This window comes from Podarcis vaucheri, assembly GCF_965113315.1.
Source record: "Podarcis vaucheri genome assembly, chromosome: 10".
NCBI lineage: Eukaryota > Metazoa > Chordata > Lepidosauria > Squamata > Lacertidae > Podarcis > Podarcis vaucheri.
Window position 1 is genome coordinate 44087087 of NC_138748.1, and position 27467 is coordinate 44114553.

Consider the following 27467-nt stretch of genomic DNA (forward strand, 5'->3'; position numbering starts at 1 on the left):
TTCAAGATTTAGTTTCATTTCATTTTGTGGTTTCTGCATTTCAACAACAACAAAAGTATCATCACATTTAAAAATACATATCCACAATCATGAAACACTTTTGAAATCAAGTGGCTTTTTAAGATCATGAACAAATACAAGAGCCACAAAAAAAGTATCTGGGGATAGATGGAAACAATTCATGGGACTTGTTCTAAAAACAAAAACAAAACCTGCTTGGATTTATAGTTTTTGGAATGCATCAATGAGCCCTGTAAAAACTTGCAAGTGCACATGGAATTAAAATATAGAATTAGTTTTTAAAAATAAATTACCTTTTAAATATTAATTTTCCCGGATGTTTTAATATGTACATATTTTTCAATTGGAGCTACTCCAAATCAAAACAGACTACCTTTTTCAAGGGATTCAAGGCAGTTTTGACACAAGTGAACTGCTTATGTTCAGCAGAGTGAAGGCGGAGGCTGTGACTATTACAACAATGGTTGCATTGATATATTTTTGAAGTACAATCATCCCACTTGGAAGTTAAATGTATTGCGTGCATATACCACGTCTGGCTGAAAGTTGGCCATCTGAATATAGATGGAGAAGTGGGTGAATACCATTGCGGTTTTAATACACCGTTCATCTCCATGGAATCCAGTTTAACTAGCCATGTGTACAGAGGAAGGGAAATCACTGTAATGAACAGCTTCCAGGCAGAGTACAGCACATGCCCCGCATACCATTAAATCAATGTTAAATAGCACTAATAAATAGATGGTTGGCTAGGCATGAGCTCCCCCACCCGTAACCCCTCAGCCATCCAAACGTAATCCAATTTCTAGAAGACCCCTTGCTATAAAAGCTGACACAGCAGGCAATTCGACAGCACAGTGTGTGTGACATTTTCTCTTGGACGTATTTCTTACTGAACATTCTCAAACAGAGCTAGCATGTGTGTTAAACAAGGCAAACTCTGCACCTCACTCTCTGCTGATTAGTATTCTGTAACAGACAGGCTGGATACAAAAAGGCAGACAGCCTCTGGTAGGGCTTGAAAGCTACTGTTTCAGGCAGCATAAAGCCACAGAATGACTATAGGACAGCTGTCTGGAAAACAAATGTCCGTATATTGAATTAATCCACTGGGCTTGTATAAAGTAGTGTGACTCTGCACTGACAACCTTGACTTTTTAAGCGCTGGAATAAGGAACTGAATTAGGTACTTTTAATCATTTGTCATTATAAATCTGGACAAAAGTAACGAGATGCAAGGGAAGATTAAATGATTTCATTTATACCAATCTTGCATTGTTTTGCCACCTGCTACTCTTATCAGTGCATCTTTTAAGTTGTGTTTTTTTAATAGAGATCATGTAGAATCTCACCTGCACACCTTAATAAGCATCACCTGACATTATGACCCATGCTTTCATCCAAATAACCATTACAGGGCATAAAATTTGCTTAAATGTCAAGTTCTATATGGAATGAAGAGGTTTGGATATCAATTTCACTGACTCTTTCTGCATTGCCTAGAGGAATCTCAATAGATTTCTGAAGAGGAGCCACAAACACGTACAGAAATCCTTAGGCCACCCCTCCCCCAATGGAAATCAGGAGTCATCAGAGGAAGTGGGGGCAGCCCATATAATTTAGTGCATTTTTATAAGTGTGCAAGTCCCATTAGATTAATGATGGGCAGGGGGACACATTACCTCCTGAGCAACTTTCCAGAGGCCACATGTCACTGGTGGACTCAGCAACGAATGTTAATTTTACGTTTGTTACAGCAGGCTTCAAGGACACATCCTTCCAACCAGACAAAAACCCTCAAGGAGGGGGCAAAGCAGGTCTGGCAGGGTGTGTGGCTGGTGAAGGGGTCTGGCCCAGATGGAGAGGCCTGAAGGGTTGCATATGGGCCATGAACCTGAGGTTCTGAACTAGTGCCACTGTACAATATACATGCAGCTCACAACTGTTTTAGTCCAGGTAGGGAGTTGTGCAGCTCAGCAGAAGGAAGCAGGAGCATAGGCCCAACTCTGTGCCATAGCCGGGAGCATGAGCCCCCCAGACCTTCTCTAGCAATTCCACAGCCCCTTCTTGTCTTTGTCACTGCCAGCACCGGTGCCACATGGTGGCTATCCATACATCAGAATTACAGAAAAGGTTATGGGAGGTGCAGAAGATCTAGTAAATGTTAAAGGTGTGCAGATGATTGGAGATGTTCGGATGTTTGAGAAATACTGCCTCAGACATACAAAATCCCCAGCTTTGACCATCTTCTCTGGATTCTACCTTTTAACTCTGATTTGTGTTTCTGACTCACAAAATCAACAGCAGTACGGTACAATTATCAACAATATAACCGTGTTCTTCTTAAGTCTGTAACCAAATTTAAGAAGCAACACATAGAAATAGAAAGCACCCCTACATGTATGTCAGCACAGATTTAAACTCCAAACTCCACTTATCACTGTTATTTAATTCATGCTGCTACCTCTCCACATAGGAATCTTCCATGTCATGTGTTTTACTCTGCATGTGCACTTTAGCTGGATGTACCAGCTCCGACCTTGACAGTAGAGTGTTGATACAGACCATCGTGAGGAACTTGGGACTGTAGGTTTGAAATCAGCCCACAGCTGTATATTCCACAGCCACACTTGTCTCTTTGGGTTCTCAGTTTTCCCGTCGCTGCTCTCCTCAGATCATGACACCACACAGTTGGACTGTTTGGCTCTGTCCCCTGAAGGGGAGCTTGGTCTCATTCTTTCTGTATCAGAAAAAACAAAATGAACCAAATGTTTCTAATTAAAAGATTTCAAGTGTGCTTTTAAAAAAGAAAATTAACACATTCAGGCATACCTTCTCACTTTTCCTTTTCCCTTCTGCAACTCATGATCCCCACCTACAGCCCCAGGAAACATATTCCAGAAATGTTTCCATAGTGAAGGCATTTTTCAAACTATTTTGATTGTTTATTCCCAATTAATTTACAAATTTCGTTATGGCACAAAATATGGTCTTTTCAGCTTATTAACAGAGGTGCAGATACCATCAAGGCACCATGTTTAATTACTAATACTTTTATAGACTTGTATGCATTTGAACAGTTCTTGTAAATAAAGCAGAACTTCAGTATTTAAGCATCATATTATATATACAGTTATCAAATGAAGGCCATTGAGAAGGCCAATTCATTTTTTCAGGATTATTAGACACAACATTAACAAAACCTTTTTTAAAATGCATCTTGTTCAAAGTAAAATTACTTAGATAATTGCAAACTACATTAAGGGTAGTTAAGAAGAATGAGGTAATCACCTCAGGCAGCAGATGCTAAGGGTGAAAGTAGCTTCTCTTGGCTTTCCCACCTAGCTTCCCCCTGCCATTCTCATCCTCTTTAGCTGGTGCCCTGGAAAAGCAGTCCCCAGTCCGTCCGTCCCCCCCCCCCCCCGTGTGCCACAGACAATACCAGTGAGAATTCCCTAACTGGGTGAGTAGGCAGAAAGGCAACCAGTCCAGGAAGTGCTCTCCTCCAGGCATTGCATGCACACACATGTACCACTTTGTTCATGTGACTTATATTTAGACATTATTTACTTGAATAGTCCGCTGTAAAATTACTAGTTGATAGGTACCAGGACACTGGTCCACGTTCAAAACTTAAGCTTTAGATTCAGCCCTGGTCCTCCATACACACTATATCAACCTGCCCATTTGGCACCTGAGTTGAGCTGTTCTTTTTGTGCTCTAATTGCTACAATCTAAAACTTTTTTCACTGCATAACACAGAATGAAAAATTTCAACATACAGAAAGCTTTAATAACCTTCACTTTGGATTATATACCTATACAGGCCTCTGTTATTTTCTAGTTTTATCACTAGGGGTTGCTGCATGCCCTCTGGTTAACTTTAATAAAATGTTACAAATGATAAATGATTTTTTTCTCTGCTGTGAATTAAAACACAATGTTTGAATCTGTGCATGTCTTGTGTTATGCAGATTTCAACGCAAAAGAAACAGACTGCCCATCTCCAAGAAGGGTCTCAAAATGTATTAAGCTGAAATGTAAATAAACTTTCTGTGTTACAATTCATACTCCAGTAAAAAAAAAGGGGGTGTGCTTCTGACCATCACTTCAAGAAGGACACTGACAAACTGGAACGTGTCCAGAGGAGGGCAACCAAAATGGTCAAAGGCCTGGAAACAATGCCTTATGAGGAACGGCTAAGGGAGCTGGGCATGTTTAGCCTGGAGAAGAGGAGGTTAAGGGGTGATATGATAGCCATGTTCAAATATATAAAAGGATGTCACATAGAGGAGGGAGAAAGGTTGTTTTCTGCTGCTCCAGAGAAGCGGACACGGAGCAATGGATCCAAACTACAAGAAAGAAGATTCCACCTAAACATTAGGAAGAACTTCCTGACAGTAAGAGCTGTTCGACAGCGGAATTTGCTGCCAAGGAGTGTGGTGGAGTCTCCTACTTTGGAGGTCTTTAAGCAGAGGCTTGACAACCATATGTCAGGAGTGCTCTGATGGTGTTTCCTGCTTGGCAGGGGGTTGGACTCGATGGCCCTTGTGGTCTCTTCCAACTCTATGATTCTATGATTCTATGATTCTATGACTTCCACGCTAAAATGGCAGAAACCTCAAGATATCCAACCAGAGTTTCCTCATCTTCCTATTTCCTTTCCTCAACAGCTGGGAACCTCCCCATGCATATTCCAGTTGGGGAAACTCTAGTTACTGTGAGTGATAACCATTCGATGTTAAAAGACAGTACCTGAATACCTAGAAATATTAGCACAGCTTATGCCCTGTTACCCAATTTCCCATCTTCTCAAATACCATCCAGGTCTGGTGGCCAGCTTAATGTTTTATACATGATATGTGGCTGGCTTCTCACTATAGCTTGCTATATGCCATAGGTCTCTCAGGCTGCCATAGATTACTCCATTGGCAGTGAAACACAAAGTTCTTTCTTGCACTGGCTGCAAGTATAAAACATTTATGCAAAGGCAAGTGGAGCAAATTCTGAACTGTGGTGATTAGTAGTTTCGACAGCCTTAAGTGGGTTCCTTCCTACTGAAGTATCTGAAATTGTTCAGCTTAGTGTATATTGTATTTTGAGACAACTTCACATACTGTATCACCTCTGGGATTCCAATTATTGAATTGTATTGCTCTGATGAATTTGTTGTTTGCTTTATTTATATACTGCGGTGTTAGTGATTGCAATGCTTGTTTTTTAAGTGCTACTGTGAATATTGTGAGCTGCTTTGAGCTCAACATTTGTTGTTGGAAAAGCAGAATACAAATATTAAACCAAAGTCTCTAATCCAGGGGTAGGAAAGCTCAGGCCTGGAGGGCAAGTGTGGCTGGAATGGGTACTTGAACTGTGACTGTGCCTCTTGTTTGCCTGGAAAGATTGTGAGATGTGGAGGGGGGCGTGTATAGAAACTTCTGACTACTGCACAGCTCTCCCCTCTTCCACAGTTTGTGCTGGTTCTGCAGCTCCTTCTATTTCATCCTACACGGCCACTGTTAGAGGATAGGCTAGACAGTGAACAGATTTAACTTCAGAGCAGGGGTAGCTAATCTTTTTTGGACTGAGGGCCACACTGACCCAGGGTCAACCCTAAGGGTCAAAATAGCCGTGGCAAGAACTGCCTTCCCAAGCACTAACATCAGCCATTCTACATTATTTGAAATCATTTCATCACCATTCATTGTTCTATATTCAGTAAAAAAAATTTTTTTTTACTCGACAAAGCAGCACCTGTGGAGACTATATGGAAGCAGGCAGCAAATCTTTTATTTAATTTTAAAGGACTATTATTTAATTTTAATTGAAATTTCAGGGGGATATGGGGCCCCCACAAAAAAACCTTCTGGCATCATGCCATCATAGCAGGAGACCCCCCCTGGAGTCAACAATAATTTTAAACAAATGACTCATTAGGAGTGTCATGATTAAAATGCATCTTGAAACATGGTTTTAGTAACTTGGCAACCCTAACAAGCAGATGCACTAGGGCCAACTTGTGTATTTGGTAACCTAGGAAGTTAATGCTGGTTAGAGACATTTATGCTTATGATATATTCTTTCTTTATTACATATAATACTTTTTTAAATGTGTAAAACCTCTCAAATTCAATGCTATCTTTTCATTATTAGCAAAGCTGTGTTTGTAACCTAGTTTGAAGCTTAGCTTTTGTAAGATGTTCAGCCTTGAAGCTGTAGTTACTTCTCAAGAACAATAGACAAGCTTTAGTAGTTGCTTGGAAACCACAGGCATGCATCAAGTTTGTGTGTGAATGGGTTTTGCTAACAGGAAGCATGAAGACCATCAAGTTGGGCCTGTGATGCAAGGTGGCAAAAAGCAGACTTTTGCTATTTTACTATGAGAAATTTTTGTACCCACGCAAATAGAGGATGTTCCCATGCAGGTGAAGAGAACATTACTGAGACAATTCATACCTGAATCTTTGCAGAGAAGAATGTTTTCACAAGCCAATCAAATTTCTGGATTCTATGGGACAGAACTTTTGCTTCTCGAGATATATGACTACAGAATATCTTACTTTTATGGCTTTATCCACACTTACTTTTGCTATGCGCTTTCCAAGCACAGTGCACATTTTAAAGCTCCAGCACACTTTTTATTGCTCCAGAGCCTTCCCTGAAAAAATTCATTCTTCAAAGCTAAATTGGAGCAAAAAGCAATCTGCAGAAAACCCAAATTATGGGGAAGGCTCCAGGGTGGGGTGGGGGGGAGGGGGGGTCCTGGGACACAGAGCTTTAAAGTGCAGACATGTGCCTGGAAAGACCAGGGCAAAAAGTAAGTGTGGATAAGCCCCCAATGCCAAGGCAGAGATTAACCAATTCACAAAAGGATTACAAATTGGGAAAGTATTGAATAGCAGTGATTTCAAAAGACAACATGTGATGGTGGCATTTTGTTTTCCTACCGTTCCTGTTTTTCCTATTTTTGAGGCTCCCTAGCCAGGATCCTCTTTTTGTGTACATATTTTTCTCCTCCTTTGTGTATTAAAATAGGGTAATTCATTCACTTCAATCTCTAGTCCTCCACTTCCCAGACATTTTCTTCACAGGGGAAGAAATGTCCCAAGCTGCGTAATACTGATTTTAGGCAATAAAAGCTTTGAAATTTTTTTTGTCTGGTTATTTGTTTTTGTATTCCGTTGCAAAGGAATAGGCCAGGTTGTGGGGTTTTGTTCAACTGAGTATCCTTGCATTCCTTGTGCAAAAAAAGATTCCCAAACTGAGTGTTTCAGGTCAAGTCTGATCAACTTGGCACACACAGCAAGGCTGTTGTTTAAACTTGACTAACCAGTTCCATCCCCAAACTGGCATACGATGGGGAGCGGGGGCAGTAGGAGACTCACAAAAATGTATTGAGGGACAGATGCTGCCCATGGGTTACCCATGTCTGCTTTAGAGTAAGTAGTTAATAGCTACAGGACTTCGGTCATTAAAAGCTACAAAACTGACCATCAGTCAAATTGTTGCACTGCAACTTCCACCATCTCTGACCATTGGGCCTTATTGGTTGGAGCGGATGGAAACCGGAGTCCATCAACATCTGAAGGGCCACAGGTTAGTTCCCTCCCCCCCAAAGTTAAGAAGACTAAACAACTGCAAGCCATACTGTAGCTAGTAATTATAAACAAGAAAGAATTGTTGTAAGGGAATTCCAAAAGGCCTCATATAAAGATTCCACAAATGCTGGCTTAGCTTATTACAAGAGACCCTTTTAATGGTTGTTGCTACATTCCCCCCTCTAGAATGCACAGCGGGCTTAGGGGACAGGCAGGATACTGCCTCATTTATGTGAGGTTATGAAAAATGCAGAAAAAAACCCCACCTGGAGTCTCATTTTAACACTTGTTTCCTTCTCCAAACCACACTGCAAATGAGAGCTCCAGGGAAGGGAAGTGTGTCCTACTGGGGTTCTGTTCATCAGAGGATAGGGACACACACACACACACACACACACACACACACGGTAGATGCTGAGTGGATCTGTCTGCTCTGACATGTCTCATTCCTAACCCCATGATAAAATATTTTGCTATTAACAAAACAAAGACGTCAGAATTTCACCCTTCAGCCTTGCAGAGTGTAAGAAAGCAGATTAAATGTACCAAGGCGTCTCATAAAAGAGTCAAACAACATAAGAGGAGTCTATTTAAGCCTCAGCTGGTGCATCCAGGGGCGCATTTTGAATACAAATACCTTCCATGATTGTCACAGCAACTCTCTTTCCATTCATATAAAGGTAAGTGGCATGAGGCACCTCAGTTTTGCTAATAAACCTACATTGCACTCACGCAACACAGAATGACAATCTGCTTCCTTCTTGGAATCAAAATACCTCATTCACGAACCTAATTTATGAAAGAGAGAGAAATGTGAATTTATCCCATTAGCCCCCTAAATTAAACTCATCTAGAAACAAAGCTATCAGATGAGGTTAGTGTCAGACTTCAGGATTATACTAATGCTTGATATAGCTGCCTTCCTTTCACTCTGCCCATACATTGACTGGTCTATCACCCAGTATAGTTTGGGGATCTGAAAGCAGAATAGAGAAGGGCAAGCTTTTCTGAAAAAAAAAATCCTGAAAAAGTAACTATTTTGTTGGTAAAAACAAAAAATAAAGAGTCTTCCCCAGGATTATTTACCTGAATTAGCCCCACTACTACGGACGCTGACAGGGCGAGGGCTAGCCTGGCTTTCCTTTCCTGTCTTCACAACCACAAAGTCTTCAGCAATATCACTGGCAATAGAACTGGCATCAGCATTGAAGGGTGGTGGCCGCTTGGCCCGTCTGAAAAATCCACTGCCAAACCTCTTGACTGGTTTGGAACCAGCTTCTCCATTGGCTACATCATCCTTCCTGAGGTCACGGATGGACTCCCTGGATTTGGATTTGGATTTTAATAGGGAAAATAGTTTCTGAGGACTCCGGTTTCCTCTGTTCAGGTCATCAAGTGGAGGCTCAATATCTGGCAGCACTTGCTCCACCGTGATAAGGTCATTCAGAAAAGTTTGTAGTCGCCTATTGGACTCACTTTCTTCTTCCTGTGCTTCTTGAGTCCCTTGTGACTCATGCCTCTGGCGGGAGGCCCAGCGCATCATTTCCCCTGGGGGAACCGCCACTACCAGTCCATACTTTGGGCTGATGGCCTTCCGGGCCACTGTAGAGGAGGAAAATCCCATTCTGCCAACACCTTGGCGGAAAGGGCATGGAAGATTCAGCTCCTTGTAGAGGTTGACCTCCTCCGAAATAGCATAGAGTTCACGGAATTCAATATCAAACATCTCCACATGCTGCCCGCTCAAGTACAAGACCATGTTTCTGTCTATGTGGGATGAGGTCCATGTGAAACTATCAAACAAGAGATATTGTTGTTAAAGCACTGCAATCAGAAACAGTTACCCTCTCACATCTAGGAAAACATGTCGTAGTAATCAGGAAGCATATTTATTATCCATGTACATTTGTTAATTTGTAGACACACATAGCAGAAAAAGTACTGGGAAGATAGACAGGTGACAGTCAAACTTTTTTGTCATTTCTGTGTATATCATTTCTCTTACGTCCCTTCTTCCCCTCTTAATCCTGCTTCATATTGCTCACATACTTCTCTTCCTTTCTACCTTTGTTCTGTGTTTCTTATTCCTTCTACATCCCGCTTTGCCCTCATTCTTCCCAATCTTGTGCATTTTTACTTAGAAACATAGGCAACGTGAGAACAATTCTGGGCTAGATGAACCAAAGGTCTGACTTCATGTGTGAAACTAAGAACAAATGATTAAGCTAAGTTACAAAAGGATTAGGACACGTTTTGTGTCCCAGTTATCAGAGGGGAAGTTACACGCGTAGCTATATATGTAAAAGGAATGCCCACCCTGAATTAGCAACTGACCTGTATGACCCAGTAAGAACTTTTTCACCATCCACCATCAGGAAGCGTGTAGCCAAGTTGCCTTGGATCTTCCCTGATGGCATGTAGAACCCAGCTCCAGTCACACAACGCACACGGATATTCTGACAGAAAGAAAAAGAACAGTATTATTATTATTATTATTATTATTATTATTATTATTATTATTATATAGTACCCTTCATCTGAAGATCACAGAGCAGTTCACAACACACAAAGACAAAATGAGAACCCAAAATACATAATAAAATTAAAATAAACCAATAACCTCCCCTCCCACAAACACATGTAAAAGGTCATAGAATGTTAATCAGCCAAAGGCCTGGTTACAGATAAATGTTTTTGCCTGGAGCCTAAAGATATTTTATGAAGTCACATTCCACAACAAGGGAGCCACTGCAGAAAAAGCCTGTTCATGTGTTGCCACTCTCTGCTCTTTGTGGAGGAGCCACACAAAGAAGGGACTCAGATGATAATTTCAGGGTCTGGGTAGGTTCATATGCTGAGAGCTGCCCCTTGGAGTGTTTTGGTCCTGAGCCCTTTAAGGTTTTATAGATCAAAACCAGCACTTTGAATTGGGCCCAGAAACTAACTGGCAGCCAGTGCAATTGGGCCAGGATTGCTATAATATGCTCAAACAATCTTGCCAAACAGTGAACAACCTGGCTGCCAAATTCTGCACCAGCTGAAGTTTCTTAACCGTCTTCAGAAAGAAAGAAAGAAAGAAAGAAAGAAAGAAAGAAAGAAAGAAAGGTAAACTTATTTGAGCCTTGAAAAGTAGTTGTCTGGTGAAGAATGAGAACCTTCATGATTAGGAACACCCTAATTTAGGGAAGGTTCTTTGTACCTGAAAAAAAGTGGTGATGATTATCAACAATAATAATTTCCATAGTATGCTGAATATAAAAAGTGCTTGACAGTTCTTACTTCATTCCTCTGAACAGCTCTGCAAAAGTAGACAATGGACATTCAAATGTAACAGTTGGGGGAACAGAGGATCAGAGACCATGCATTGCAAAAGGCTGACCAGATCTATAAAGGTGAAAGTCCGTGAACAAAGATGCTATTCAGTCTTAGAAGAAAGCAAGAGCACCTCTTCATGCAATAAAACTTGTGGGAATCTACAGAGAATGTTTAAACTGAAGAAAGAAAGAATCCGCACCCCCTTTTTTTTGCAGAGAGAATGAAGCAAATACCAGAGCATTACAGAGCACTGCAGCTAAGGCAGCAATGCTGAGGAAAATTATTCAGAAGCAAGGGCCAGTGATAATAAATCCTAATGCACATATGGACCTCCATCTTTCTTTTCATACAAAATTGCTGGGAACCACAATTTTAGAAGCAACTGGCAGCTGCTGCTGAGTATAGAAGCTTGCCTTTCTTTCATGTTAAAAAGGAAAGGAAAAGATGGAAAGGCTGGCTCATAAAGTGGTACTCCACTATCTGAAAACGTTGCAACCTTTGCTCGAGTCCTATTAAGATTACAGCAATTCACCCTGCGTCTTCACTGGAGGACAAAGGTTCCAGCGAAGGTGGAGAAGTGACTTGTGTTCAACCCCGCTTACAATGTAAGTCACGTAACAATTTTATAATAATTTTAATGGGTCTGTGACCATACAATAAATCACTGACTGATTCCATAATAAATAAATAATAATTCATGAACAACAAGATGTACATAAAGTCATGAAATGTGAAAAGACCACACAAAAAGACTGCTCATTAATAGTTCCTCATCATCATGGAAAAGTGACACGTGGGGAAGTACAGGCTTCTGTCCTGGGCCCGTTGTTATTGAGCATCTTTATAAATGACTCGGATGAAGGAATTGAAGGGATGCTCATCCAATTTGCCGATGACACCAAACTGGGAGGGATGGCTAATTCCACAGAAGGCAGAATTGGGATTCAATATGACCTTAACAGTTGGAGAAACTAATAATGAATCCCAATAGGGACAAATGCAAGGTTTTACACTTAAGACAGGAAGAACCAACTGCACAAAGAGAAGATGGAGGGGACACCTGGCTAGGTGATCAGTGGCAACAGAAGGTGAAGAAAGAATCAAGTTCTCTATCAATACAATAATTCTTCAATCTACTCAAAATTTATATTAAAACTGTGCTTTGATACCTCTCAGCTAGGATTCTCATTAATCACAGTGCACATCATCAGCTCACCCGGATATAGAAATCACTCAGCTCCATGCCTTTGCACATTTCCAGGAAAAATTTAGAGCCTTCTTCGTCCAAGATTATATAAACGGGGATCCGACGCTTGTATGATGCATCTACGATATCCCGGAAGATGTCCCTGTCAGTGAACTGGTCCATGACTACTGCAATGATCTGGCCACAAACAGAAAGAGAACAAGCAGTTATTTTAAAAAGCAATACTGCAATAAGGCAGAGATTTCTGTCCTTATGCCACCAGGGCTTATCACATACACCCATGACACGCTACACGCTATGAAAAGCATATGCTTCAACATATTCAGGAGTACATTATTTGACAGCGTGGTTTTTACAGCCTGAACAGACAAGAAAGCTTGTTAGTTCTTGTTCAGAGCCACCCTAGGGTTTTCATTGAGTGTTCCATGTTGAGTAATGCCTGAAAAACACTGTATTTGCTCTCATCTAAACTGCATGACCTGACTTCTCACAATGATTTGACCCATTTTCTAGAAGTGACGTAACCACCCACTCCCAAAAACCCAATCTAGTATTCATCCACCTGATAGGAATCATAGTCAACCCCCAATGCAGGATTTAATCAAAATATTCCCCCTCCCTTTTTTAACAGTCCTCACCCTCTCAATGAGGTGGAATGTTACAATTGATCATTTTAGCCGTTAATGGTAATAATGAGCTCCACCAATGCAGGTGTTCATAACTGAGCGGTAGAGCACATGCTTAGGCATGTAGAAGATCCCAAGTTCAATTCCTAGGATTAGGTAGTATGTAATGCAAAAGAACTTGGACTGAGAGCCACTACTCATCAAAGCAAACAATACTGGGCTAGATGGACAGATAGTCTGAACTTCCTGTGGAGGCCTCAGAAATGAATACCACTGGTTCCATATTGCAGTGGAAAGAGATTTTAAAGTATGCCCCCCCAAAGGGTTTTTTAATTGCTTCTTTCCTATCTTTGGATAGTGATACGTGACATTAAGAGGATTCTTATACAAGTTCTATATACATGTGTGCATAGGTCCCGTGGAATTCAGTGTGACTTATACCCAAGTGTAGTGCACATGAGCTCACTTGTTTTTCAGATAGACCACACTATTTTTGGATTAGTAATACTTATTTGAATGAGCATCTATTTTGCTATATTGGCCCATCCTTAATATCTAAAATACATTGTTCAGGTTTGTGTTACAAAAACTGTTTGAACTCAAATACTAGCAACACTACTTATTAGTCCTGCTTTGGGGCAGATTGCCATTAGCTGCGTTCTCCTTCTAAATTAGAGGCATTTTCTTTGGAAGTCTTGCCTGTGCAAATCTTGCAGGGCTGCCAATCCTGATGGAGGTCAACTGGGTTTCAGAAAGGTTGGAACTTGTTAAATACTCCCCTTAATGAAGACAGGACTATACAAGCAGACTAGAGGGCCAGCAAGAACAAGTGAGAAACAGGGAGGTGCTCTACAGACCTAGAGGCCAATCTGCACTGCTACATACATTACCTGTTGAGGAAATGCATTACCTTGGAACTTGGAAGCGTCATAGAGCCCAGACACTGCTTATTAAATAGGATCCCTCTTTCTTTGCTCTGGGGTTTTTGATGTACCCTGCATCACCGGATTCTTACAACAAAGGCCACCATCTCTTTTTATGTATTTGGGCGTAGGACTGAGAAACAATGTACTATTCTGCATCCATAGCTAAATTACTTAGCCTTTCTAGATTATGTGCAACTCTAACTAGAGCTTGGTGGTGGAACAGCACACATTTTGTAAAGGCCATGCCTCTCACAAGAGGTATAATAGAATCAGTATGTTTAACAGGATGGCAGATAATCTGGAAGATAAATCAACAAAAGCAAATGGAGGAAGACAAATTTCAAATGAAAGTAATCCAGCACTCCCTCTCTCAGCTTCCTCTTCACTGCAGAACTGTACCCTTCTGTAGCATGTTAGCAGTATATCAGAGGGAATGGAATCCCAATTCTCCAAAACATTATTTTGAAGGTTATCTGAATGGAGGTCTCTGTCTCACCTGCCTGACTGTTTGTGGTGAGTTTATGGCAGCAGGTAAAAACAAGGCTTTCTTTTAGGATATTCAGATGTTATGGTATTCCTTAACATACCTCAATTCCCAAAAACAGCTCAGATTAAAAATTACTTGCATATGCCTACAAGTGTAGACCAAGTTATTTTATCTCCACAAACTCTGTGATGTAACATTTGTACTTAAGATCACCATAGGACTGTATTCCAACAATGCAAAACAGACTACTGTCCTATCCTCTCCAACCCCTCCCCGCTTCCTCAAAATCAGATCAAGGGGGTTGGTGAAACTCCGTATGCCCTTGCACAGAACTGGCCACAACCCATTGAGGTAGAAGAGATTCACAAGTTATCTAGCATAACCCCCTGCCAATGAAGGAAATTCAATGCTACAACACCTCTGTTTAAAATTCCCTAACGAGGGAGAGAACACCTCTCTCTATGGCAGCTCAGACTGTTAAGGAAGTTCTTCCTAATGTTGAGTTAAAATTCCCTTGTAATTTGAACCTGCTGGCTCCTACCCTCTGGAGCAACAGAAAATGAATTTGAAGAAAGCTACCATATCACCTCTTAATCATCTCTTCTCCAGGCTAAACACACCCAACTCCTCCAAACTTTCCTCATAGGACTCGCGCTTTAACACAGATAATGGCAGCGAACATCTCAACGCTTCTATAGGAGTAAAGAAGAGCCTTAGGATGTGGTAACATGAGCAGTTATTACAAAAGCTGATTGCTCTCTTGAACGCTGGGAGGAGCGCAGAAAGAAGAAATGCCATAGTACTCCTGCATCAGCACAACTGGACGCCTTCATCTGCCCCAGCTGTAACAAAACAGGTCTCTTCTGTATTAGTCTCTACAGCCAGAGCAGGCGCTGTAACTCTCCAACAGCTTGACCTCACTTCTGAAGGCGCACTCTTCCATTGTCTCACGAGACAGACAGATGCCAATCTATTAAGAAAGCCGATTACTCTCTTAAACGCAACCACCTTCAGACTGCTGGGTGGAGATTTTCCCGTTTTTTAAAGCCAGCAAAAAATATTGACATTATTAAAATGAACACACTGTAAACCAGTGTATCAGTGGCTGAAATATACAGTCTTGCAAAGCATTGCTATGGCTCAAGCAAGAATGATTACTCCAGTGGTAGATATTATATAGCACTGGGAGAGCAGGCGACAGAAAGAGACAGAAACAATATGGGGATGGAAAGAGGGCTTGGTTTTCAAATGACAGGGTATATTCAGAGGAAAATATTAAGCCCCATTTCCAACAGAAGGCAAATTGAGAAGAGTTGGAAAAATTATAGAGTTGAAGGAAGGATGCAGCCTTTCCTGGTATCCAAGTTGACTCTAGGCAATTCCCCAATGCTTTCAAGTACTTCACTAAGACTGTAATCTACAAATCATCCATTCTTAAAGCCATGAAAAATTTAGCTGCATCTGACATTCATGTAACATACATGTATACATCCTATACATTTTTTCGCCACTGGTCTGCTTCCCAGGAGACTTGTGTAGCCAAAAGGTCATGCATCAGATGAGCAGACCTGAGACTGAAAAATCTGAAGAGGAAACCTTTGAGTATACTGAGAGTTAATGTGTTCCATTTTAAAATTCCATAGCATCTATATAAAAACTCTTACTAAAGCCAACAATAAAACAGCATTCACAGAAGGTGGAAACAGACTCAGACATAATATTCCAGTCTCCATCCAGTGATCGCAGGTGGGGTTTACTTATGATAACACATGAGTCTTTAAGGCCTCCCCTAAAACCTGAAGTATAGCTGCCCACTGCAGTTCTACTGAAAGGGAGTTCCAAAGGCATGCAGCCAGTGCAGAAAAGGCAGAGCCAGCCCAAGACATTTTGGCACCTGAAGCAAATCACAAAGTGGTGCCACCTCCTCCCAGTCAGGGAAAAAGGAGTAAGTGAAGATCTACATCAGGAACAAGGATGGAAGAAGACCAGCAGCACCTCCTATTGACCAACAGGCCACTATAGAGGCAGCATGTGGGGGGGGGGCGCTGCTGAACAGATGACAGATCCAACCAGCAGCTGGTACGGGCAATACAGTCCTTGGAGGCTATGCCTGCTGCCCCTGTGGATGCAGCTGCCTGAGGTGGTCGCCTCACATTGCCTCATGGGTGGGCCAGCCCTGAAAAAGGCCCTATCTCTTGTGAATGCCCACCTCACAGACCTCGAAAGCAGACACACCACTCTGATTAAGATCTCAATGTGCAGGCAGGAACCTTATGTATATATGTATCTATGGCTACAAAGCAGATTTTTAATTTCAATGGCAGAGTTCAATGAAGGGAAATATGTCAGTGGTAAAGTACATGATTTGCATGTATGAGGTCCCACCTTCAACTCCTGGCACCTCTGGGTTGGGGAGGGAAAGTTTCTGGTCTCAAACCCTGGAGAGCTACTACCAATCAGTGCAGAGGAAACTGAGCCAGATAGACCACTTACGTGACATGGTAAGGCATCTCGAGTTTATTTTGATTACTAATGAAGTGGCAAGAGATACACAGAGGCTTCACTGAGCACCCGTTTAATAACACTAAACTTCATCAGTGCACAGTTAATGGAAAAGAACTCATTCCATGAACTTTACTTTGCATTTACTGGCTTCTGAAAATTTCTGAGGCATACTGTTTATTTTTGCATTAGCTGCAATAAATGAATTTCCATTCAGAGCGGAACTCAGTCTCAATTATAAGATCAGAGAAGGTCCCTGGAAGCATGCAGTGTCCTAGGGAAAGGCAAAGTAACTCCACTCTCCTGGCCCATGAGAAACCAAAGTATGTCTGGCACAGCCTACAATGACCCCAGTCCACTGTATAGACCCAGCAGAGACAAGCAAGAGTTAAAAGCACCTCACTTGTCTAAACAAGTATGGAACAATACTCTCAGGTCCTGACACTGAAAGCTCTCTGGAAATGCCTCCAACAACACTTGAGAAGGAAGCCAGGAAAATTGAATAAGGATCAAAATAATCAGGAGGCAGAGAAAAAGGTACTAAGAATTCCCAGCCCTGTTCTCCTTGTCATGTTCCAAGAGTGAGGAGGGGGCAGGGCTAAGCCGGCTTTGGGTTTGTTAGATCCTGAGACTGTCTTACTGCTGCCACTCAATGGCACCAGGCCTCATCACACACCAGCCAGGAGCTGGTGCAGCAAATGGGTCCCAACCCCACCCTCTGCCATGGCCACAATGAGCAGCACGACTGCAGATGCAATGGTGGTCCCACCACTTTGGCCTTAGTTTATTAGTTAATAATACACTGTAGTCATGAACATAGTATATCCATTGCCAGGTTTGTACAAATTTAGATCCTGACATGGATAACCAGCATGTTTTCTCTAATGACCTTTCAGGTTTGGATTAAATGGGCAATGATATTAATTAGCACCAGGCTTGTCCTTGCTTAAACCACTACAGTATCATCCAGTCTTTAGGAACAAAGGGATATCATAGGATATTGTGTCATGGAAATCCTGTAAACTATGTTGCTTAACGAGTTATTCTACAGAAACAGTTCCCTTTCTATAGCTGATATGAAACCATACAGAGGTGATAAAACCTTTCCTTGGCTACTGGGCTGTCAACTGAGGTCCTTTCTCATCAGTCCCACTACTAAAAGAGATGACACTAGGTAATGAACTCCTTTTGAACAATCTGTTAAAGACATGACACAGGCACTGGTCTCTATATTGTACTTATAAAATTCCTTAATAATGTCTCTTTTGGGGCCCAGAGTCAAAAGTTATGGTGGGAATCCAGTTGGGACATACAGAAGTTTGTAGTCTCAAACTCAATAGCCCTCTTTCAGGTTGATACATGGTTAGTACCTTACTCAACGACAGCTCTCCTTTGTGCACCCAGGTACATATTCATAGTGTTGGAGGGGCTGCTGTGCAGTTGGCACATATAAGCACATGTGGGCTGGCTGATTTTTGGAATAAGGTGTTTGCTGAGATCTCTTTGATAACTAAACAAATTATTGCTCCATCTTTCCACCTGGCACTTTTGAACCTGTGTATGGAAACAGCAGGATTTGAAAAGCAAATAAGTTATCTCTTAAGCCTGGGGCTCCACTGCCAAATACTGTAAGACCTCCAGTCTTACCCATTTGGATTGCTGGTACTCGAAGGTTTGGCAAATTGCCCTCCCTGACATCAGCTAAAAGTATCTAAAGGCTGGAGGTTGAATGACTGCAAAAGTATAGCTCATCTAAGACTTTATAGAACCTTTACTCTCAATAATGATGGAGCTCACAGGTGAATAATACTTTCATTTGAACATATTTGTAAAGGGAATCTTTTCTCCTTTTTGAAGATGGGAACAACATGTGCCTGCCTCCAGTCTGCAGGGACCTTACCAATTCTCCAAGAATTCTCAAAGACAAAAGCTCTGAGATTACACCTGCAAGCTCCTTTAGTACCTTTGGGTACAGCCCATTAGGCCCTGGAGATTTGAATTCCTTTAAAGTACTTAGGTGTTTCCTTACCACCTCTTTTCCTATCTTGGGCTGTAACTCTCTCCTATCATTGCTTATTGTGTTATGGAATTAGATTAATGGAATGGAATTAGATTAAATTGAGTCCATTAATTTCAGTGGGTCTACTCTGAATATGGCTTGGCTACCAACCAATTAAAACAAGATTACACATCCAAGGGTGGATACAATAGTAATTTTCATGTACTGTACATACAATTGCATATTGGATCACACCTTTAAAATTCATATGAATTAATTAATCTAGAACTCTATACTAACAATTGTGTAATTAGAATAGAATACTTACTACACAATCCTGACAGTCTCCAGGAAAAGGATGTCTGAGGTGTTACTATTCTGTCTTATGTGAAGCTGAGTAAGCAATGCATGCTCAGTATTTAGGCCTAAGACTGCTATCCACAAAACACATACATCAGAGTACTCATACTTTTATGGAATACAGTTTAATTTTAACTACATGAGTAGCACAAATGTAGTGTAGTGGTTAGAATTTTGGGTTAGCTCAGTGGTAGACCTCTGCCTTGCATACAAAAGATCCCAGGTTCAATCTCTGGCATCTCCAGGTAGGGCTGGAAGGACTCCTGCCTGAAAGTTTGGCAGAGGAGCTGCCAGTGAGTATAGACAATACTGTACAGGCTAGATGGTCCAATGGTTCTGACTTGGTATAAGGCAGCTTCCTATGTTCCTAGTATCAAGAAGGTCAGGACTTGAATGTCTGCTCAGACTCATCAATGTCAACGGGTGACCCTGGGCCAGCGCAATCCACTCATGTGTTTAGAATAAAAAGGTAAAGGTAAAGGGACCCCTGACCATTAGGTCCAGTTGTGGCCAACTCTGGGGTTGCGGCGCTCATCTCGCTTTTTTGGCCGAGGGAGCCGGCGTACAGCTTCCGGGTCATGTGGCCAGCATGACTAAGCCGCTTCTGGCGAATCAGAGCAACGCACGGAAACGCCGTTTACCTTCCCGCTGGAGCGGTACCTATTTATCTACTTGCACTTGGATGTGCTTTCGAACTGCTAGGTTGGCAGGAGCAGGGACCGAGCAATGGGAGTTCACCCCGTTGCGGGGATTCGAACCGCCGACCTTCTGATCGGCAAGTCCTAGGCTCTGTGGTTTAACCCAGTGTTTCCCAACCACTGTTCCGTGGCACACTAGTGTGCCGCGAGATGTTGCCTGGTGTGCCGCGGGAAAAATTAAAAAATTCGAAAGATATTTTTTTTAAAGTCACATTTTCGATTGGGGCGCCGTCACTAGATGACCCCTAGGGTTCCCTCCCTCCCTCCCTGCGCCTCCCTCCTCCTCCTCCTCCGGGGAGGCCCTTCCTGGCTCTCGGCCAAGGCTTGGCGGCTGCCACTCACTCACTCGCTCGCCCACCCGTCCCTCCTTCCCTGCACCCGGCCTCTCCCCCTCTGTCCCCGGCGCGGGGGCTGCCGGGATCCGCAGTCCCCTCGCCCTTGGGCTCCGCGCCCACACGGGGTGCGCAAACTACGTTTCCCAGCGTGGCCTGGCGGGCCGGGCGTTTTGTTTGAAGCGCTCTTCTCCCGGCCATGGAATGAGCGCAGCGGCGGCGGCCGGGGCGGGCATGGGCTCTTCCGCGCAGACCCCGTGAAGCCTGCCTGCGCCCCCGCGGAGATCGGGCGGCAGGATGGAGCCCGGGGATCCCCGCGGAGGCGGAGCGGCGGAGGCTGCCCCCCAGGTAGGGCTGTGTCGGGGTTTTTTTATTTTTGCAATGCTGCATCCGCCCCGGAGGGGACGCATTGGACCGCGGGGAGACCCCTTGGCGGGTGTGCAAGGCAATGCATGCGTGCAGGCGTTGCATGGAGTGCAGTGCAATGCAATGGCAACGCGGCGCCCTGCATGCATGCATGCAACTTCCACCGGCGCTCCGGACTTGGCAGGTGAGGGGGGTCCCCAGTGGGCGGCAGAGAGAGCCGGGAGGGCGAAGGGGAGCTGGGGGGAGCAGCGCTGCTCCCCGAGCCAAGCCCGGGGGGAAACTTCGGCGTCGTTGCGCCGGGTGTTGGAAGCGGAGGCTGGCGGGGGCCCCTCACCTGCAAAACCTGGTCGCCTCTCATATATTTCGTGCATTGCATTCTCCTCCAAGGAGCTCCCGGGGGCGCGCGTGGTTCTCCCCGTGTTATCCTCGCAACAACAGCCCTGCGAGGTGGGTCAGGCGAGTGGCCCAAGGGAGCACCCAGGGATTGTCCTGGCCAGGTGGGGTGATTTGAACCCTGCTCTCTGCCCGGTCTTCGTCCTCATTTAGCCCCCACATGTGCATGACTGTGCATGACTGAGGTTTTCCCCCCTCGTCTTGGCTATGGTGTGAGTCTGTGCTGTTAATTAATGGGGTTCTGCCTTCGGAGAAGATGAGCCAGCCCTCAAGGAGGTGATTATGTAATTTGCTAGCAATTCATGTCCCTCCCGGCGTGGCGCTGCGCGCTGACGTCACGGGGCTGTAATGGTGGTGTGCCTCGAGATTTTTTTCATGAAACAAGTGTGCCTTTGCCCAAAAAAGGTTGGGAAACACTGGTTTAACCCACAGTGCCACCCCGCCCCTGTGTTTAGAATAGAATTGTAATAAATAGAAGGACCTTGGAGATCAGAAAGTTCAATTCCCTCCTTAATGAAGGAATATTGCAACTACTGTACAGTATCTCTGACAGAATGCAGTAGTCTCTACTGTACTCAGGTGTCTCTAGGGAAGGAAGTATGTGTTATCATATTCAACAGCATCTACTGAAGTAAGTGTGCACAGGGTTGCAGACTTACTCTCTCAGTCTAGTGGAGTTCATGGGATTCTTGTGAGAGTATCAAAGGTGGTGGGGAGAACCACGTATGACACTTTGAACACCAACAACACTACAAATGTAGTAGAAATATTAAGTTCATTTGTGGTATTTTAACGCCATACAAGTCAAAACAGAATCTAGAGCCTTCAAATGAAGTCATAATGATTAAAATTGGCTCCTCTAAGTACCAGTTATTATAATTTTAGGAAGTTCTTAAACATACTAAAGCAAATTGTCTAGGAATTTTACTTCTGAGTAATTTGCAGGGTGCCCTTAAAGTTGGTAGTTGCCCTCTATTAAAGAGGACGTTTCAGCCAGTTTTCCTGTCTAGAACCTATTTTATATTTCACACTTCCTCAGACTGTCTTTTACTTCAGTGCTCTTCAAAACTTCCAGGATTTTCCCTATATAAAAAAATGCCTTTTATGACCAATGTCTTATGACTTAGTCTGCTCATGGCTAGGCCTATTTACAAGAAAATAAAGTCCACTAAACTCAGTTTATTTACCCTAAGTGTGTCTAAGACTGTGGCCCAATAGAAGACTAACAAGTAAGGATGCAGTCCTTGACATACACGCACCACAATCCTAAAACACAGAGAAAGCAGTGGAGATATGTGTGAGTAGCTGCTGGATTTTATATTTTCAATTTTTTTCACCCAATATTTGTTTCTTTTTCCCAGCAGTCCTTGGTGTATTGGCTGGAGTATCATTTACTCCAAATAATCCAGTTTCTTCCCCAAAGAATCCTGGGAGCTATATTTTACCCCTCACAGAGCTACACTTCACAGCACCCATAAACTACAGTTCCCAGGATTCTTTGCAGGAAAGCCAGGACTGTGTGATAGTCTGATAGTAAAGAGTGTTTTAAATGTATGGTGAGGATGTGAGGACTTAGAAGACCTAATATCAAGTCTCTACGCAGCCAGGCTCACTAAATAATCTTCAGCCATTCGCCACTTCTAGGCCCACCCTAACAAAGTGTTGTGAGGTATTAAGGAAATGGGGAAAACCCATTAGAGGAAGTAAGGATAAAAGTGCCATAAAACAAAGTAAGCAGGAAGGGCACAACAATGACTGGTTAGTACTTGTACAACTGTAATTCATTTCAACGTGACCTGAAGAGGAGAGCACAACAGATTGTAGATTTATGGTTATTATCAAGTGCCCTTCCTCTGAAGAGGGCATGTGATTGCTGCATATATTCTGCAGGAGAAATCCACATTGCATAATGGAGGAACTTCTTGGATGAAAAACTCAAAATACAGGACACTACAACACCATGTTGGGGCTTGTCCTGTGGAGTTGGGTCGTTCCATAATAAGACATATCTATGAGGTCCCTTGGGCTGCGTTGCCTTGCAGGGGCTTGGACCAGACGACCCTCAGGGTTCCTTCCAACTCTACAATTCTATGAGAAAGGCAACCCTTTAAAATAAACTAAAAAGTTGCCTGTTAGCAGAAGAAAGGCGCAAGTGCTTGTTTGTTACGGAAGGAGAAGCGGCCTTGGGCCCTGAGGAGCTGAAAACGAACGTTGCCCTAAGTAAGAAGTTTCCTCTTGACGCCTCAGTCCCCTTTCACCTAAAAACACTCAGACGTGACGCGGCCCCCTTAATCCGCGCTTCTAAAGGCACGAAGCAGGCGGCTGTCGAGGCCTCCGAAGAGGCGCGCCTTCCCCTCGCGGCCTCCGAGGGTCTCCCAGGCGAGATACCCACCTTCTGCGCCTGCTGGATCATTTCGCGCGCCACTTGCTTGACGTGAGGCGCGTTGTCTTCCTTGCGCGGGTGCGTATACAGCCCAAGGCGGCTGACTCCCCGGTAGAAAGTGTTGGTCCAGCCCATGTCCAGCGGCGGGATCTCGGTGTCGGACCTCTCGGGCCAGTAAGCCAAGGACAGGGGCTTCCCCGAAGGGCCGACCACCGGCTTGCCCCCCTCGAGGTGGGCATCGTAGGCGCGCCAACCGCCCCGCAAGGCCTGCAGCTCCCGGCTGGAGAGGAAGTCTCGCAGCTGGTCCTTCTTCAGGCGCTCCTTGTACGCCTTCTCCCCCTTGGCCAGCAGGACTTCCAGCGCCCTCCGCTGCTCCTCGCTGTAGTAGTAGCGCGGGTGGTGCTCGCTGACCCGCTCGTTCACGTGAGCGTCGTCCAGGCACAGCAGCTGAGAGTCCGCCATTCTCCCGCCGCCGCCCCGCCGCCGCAGCCACGGCTCCTTCAACTGCCGAGCTGCCAACGACACCTGGAGTCCGGCGAGGAGGGGAGGAGCCGGCATGTCCCGCCTCGCCTCACCTGGGCCGGCGCTCGCCTCCAGCAACGCGCTGCGCGGGAGCTGCGAAGTCAGCAAAGGGCCGCGGGTTGAGGCGCGCGTCTCCTGCTCCGCGTGGGAAGACCCAAAAAGGGAAGGAGAAGCCAAGCGCGCCCCGCTGCGCTCCAGGGCTTTTTTTAGCCTGACTTCGCCCCTTCTGACTTCTTATTTTGGCCAAGACTAGAGGGACGCTGACATCCACACACCACCCAAATTTAATTCATATATTCAATTGTTGTCTGGCCTGTTACTTTTACTGCTCTTCTTGTAATGTGAAGTTGTACTTTATTTTTGTACGTGTTCTGTGTTAAGCCAATTTAGGAGAGCTCTGTCCTAAGAGGTGGGGTGGGTGGGTGGGTGTGTTATGCATGAAAGCAGTTCATATTTTATTATTTACTTGTCGACCCGAGAGTGTTTTTAACCTGCTTGCCAGCCGGAAAGGCACCCAGAGCAACTGGCATACAATCCGTTAAACAAAGACAGTCCCTGCCTGCAGGCTTAGTGCAGTCAAAAGGACACAGCACAAAAGGAAAAAAAGCATGTGGAAGGGAGAAAATCAAATCCAGGGCCCAACTTAAATTCTTTTTGCCGGTGATATTCTGGCGTTTGCTTTAGTCTGCAATCCTGTACCCACCTACCCAAGAGTAAGTCCCAATCATTTGAAGTAATTTGTGAGTAGACATGTGTAGAAGCGTATCTTTATTTTATTATTTATTTATTTATTACATTTCTATAGTGCCCTTCATCCGAAGATCACAGGGCGGTTTACAATATAAAAACACAAAAATACATAGCGTAACAACAAATGAAAACAATAACGCCTCCTATATAATTACTATTTATTACATTTTTCTTGTTTATGATCCAATCCTTTAATGACTTCTTTAAAGAAATGCATAACAGCAGAAACTACTATTAAAAGTACTCCAGTCCAATAGATCAATGTCTGCCCTGTTATTTTTATGGCAGCCATTCTATAGGATTCTCTATGTAAGTCTCACCGCAGTTACAAGGGAACAATTTGGTCACTTGTGTCAATAGTACCGCCTGGTACAGCAGTGCCATGCATGTATTGTTGTGTGGGAGAGCTCAGTTCCTGATGGATTGCACTCTGCCCCCCCCCCCCAAGTGTTCTGTGATTTTTAATGGCACTACAGTTGCTAGAAGTGAGAGGAATTGCCCTCTATGGGTGGGTAAAAGGTATTCTATCTTTATCTTACAGTGTAAAATGCTCTGATGGGATAGTATCATGTCAGACTGGAGTCTGAGCTGAACTGCTCATTGCATGTGTTGGACAAGTAATATTTCTTAGGAAAAGATGATGAAAAATTGAGAGAGGAAAATAGCAAACATTTTGGCTTGCAGGATTTATTTGTTTTATTTTTAACAACCTAGATGGCTGGGCTGTCTGACAAGGGTGCTCAGTAGAGAGGAAAAATCGAGAGGTAGATGAATTACATGGCAAAGGTTGGTAAGGCGGCAAATGTGCTTGATAAATCAATTTATAGTACAGATTTGTACTTTGTCAAATATGTTTGCTGTGGCACTAGTGCATCAGTGTGTGCTTATTTGCAGTGTGCATTCATTGTACACTTAGGCCATCTCTTAACAGTCTACTTTTATGGCAAGATAGCTAGAGAGCATCACTTTGTATGTCTGCCTTTTAAAAGAAAATAGATGTGACTGTACCAATACAAAAGGGAAATTCCAAATTTAACCATGCTGGATTGGACCTACAGGATGGGGGGGGGGCATGCATTTAAACAGCTTTTGCTTCTACTAAAGCCAGTGAGATCAATATCTTGTTCCTTACTTTTGTGCTCCAGGCCTTTAAAACTGCTGCTTTTAACTGTTCTTATGGTTCTATTTTCTTTTATACTGTCCAATAAGAAACAAACATTTGTGTTGTCATCTGCTTGAAATATAATGTATTGTGGTGTTGTATGGGGTGTTAGAGGAGGGGTGATACCTCTGGTGGGGGACATACTGTGCTCCTGGGGTCCACCTTTGTCCACCCTCCACTCAGCTCTCACCTGTGGCTCCTAGAAGCTGTACACGTGCGACAGTGGCCACACCCCAGGAAACAGCTTTGACTTGCCAGCTAAACCAGGTGAGGGTAGCCAATGAATCTTCAAACCCTTGGTGACTTAGGGGCTTCCATACAACAGAAATCTCATTTTTCCAATAATTACGGTAACCCAAGGCAGACTCATTGTTTAACTCATTGTTAAAATGCATTTCCCCCTTTCCCATTGGTGACGGAAATATATTTTGTTTGGATTGTGAATACATTGTGGAATGTAGTTGCACAAGTATCAGGTCACTGGTTGGCTAATGCCTGCTCTGTCACTAGTGATGAACTATGCAACTCTTCCTGTCTCTAAGTCTAATGGCATTTTGTGAGTTATATAGTCTATTTCCTATGTTTTCCTGTTAAATTTTAGAGGATGACTGCTGTACCATTGCCTAAACCAGAGAAGCCATCCTTCAATACACCATGATTTCCCCGTGCTTAGTTTTATAGGCCTTTTCCTCCTCCCCTTTTCTAGCATTTCAACACACTCTGCTTCTTGCTCCCTACATTGCACCTCACCCTGTAATATAGGATTGCTGGACTGTCCATAAAGGCCATAAAGATGCCACAGAAGTATGTTTTAAATGAGTCATCTGGTTAAGCCCTAATAATTTAAAACAAAAATAAACGGAGATGAACCAAAATGGCAGCCTTCTGACTGAGTAACAATACTAATTTAACTATTTTGTTGTTTGAAGTTCATAGAAACCTTGGGCTTATGTCTTCCATACAGGTGTGCTTCACCGCCTGCACGTAATTAGACCCAGTGACTTAAGAGGGATTGTTCACATAAATTAATTGTATGCAAATAATGAGACAGAAGGCCAAAACCTGTCCTGTTCCCACTTCTTGTAAAAGTATTCCCATTAAGCTTCAGATGTGTGGCAGCTTGAACATATATGAAAGCTGCATTGGACTGTCTAGTCCAGTATTATATGTCTGGTTTGAGACAGGTGTTTTCCCCAGCCCTGGTACTCCAACCAGAGTTGCCGGGGATTGAAACGGAAACCGTCTGCATGTGCGGCATGTGCTTCCCTACTGAGCTGTGGATGATTGGAAGCCTGTCTCCGATCCCCAATTTCACCATGAGCCACACTGTACAGGACTACAGTCTCAAAGAGGCTTACAAGAAAAAAATACAGGGCATACAAAATTTGCAACATACGGTAGTTCAAAATATCAGGAAATAAAAATATTAAACCATTCATAGTGCCAAAGCCTCCTGAAATAAAATTGTTTTAACCACGCACGAAAAACCATAGTGCCTGCCTGATTTCTAATGGGAGACAGCTATATATGATCTCAGTAATCAGTCTGGGACTTGCGGGGTCTTTGTGAATGAAACTTGCCAAGTCCCACCAAACAACGCTGTGGCAAGAAGAAGAAGAAAGAAGAGCTGTTCCCATGGCACAAGGCTTTTTACGCACGAGACTTCAACATTTACGCACGAGACTTCAACATTTTTTTGCCTAAATCAGTTTGTAATCTGAATGTAAAACATACATGGAAAAGAATGCACGTGTAAGTTATAAATGTCTCTTCTGCTCTCCATTCCATGTTAACATAAATAAAAGCTGCACATAAGTAGTGAG

General features: G+C 43.4%; 1 protein-coding gene across 1 annotated transcript; it reads right to left on the reverse strand.

Annotated features, from left to right (window-relative positions):
• On the reverse strand, positions 1-27110 carry FAM83F (family with sequence similarity 83 member F). The gene is made up of 5 exons (XM_082241301.1): positions 23220-27110; positions 12148-12315; positions 9951-10072; positions 8703-9409; positions 1-2761 (listed from the first exon to the last, which is right to left on the reverse strand). Exons 1-5 carry the CDS (start codon positions 23766-23768, stop codon positions 2697-2699), a joined length of 1611 nt encoding a protein of 536 aa, XP_082097427.1. The 5' UTR covers positions 23769-27110; the 3' UTR covers positions 1-2696.
• Between the last annotated feature and the right edge of the window lie 357 nt (positions 27111-27467).

What these genes read in the sequence shown, in the direction of transcription:
- FAM83F (XM_082241301.1), bottom strand. Translation starts at nt 23,768, where the DNA reads ATGCCGGCTCCTCCCCTCCTCGCCGGACTCCAGGTGTCGTTGGCAGCT. An exon ending in TGATCCAGCAGGCGCAGAAG is followed by an intron (nt 12,316 to 23,219) that starts GTGGGTATCTCG and finishes GTTTGTGGCCAG; the next exon opens with ATCATTGCAGTAGTCATGGA. An exon ending in GTTCTTACTGGGTCATACAG is followed by an intron (nt 9,410 to 9,950) that starts GTCAGTTGCTAA and finishes CTTGTTTGATAG; the next exon opens with TTTCACATGGACCTCATCCC.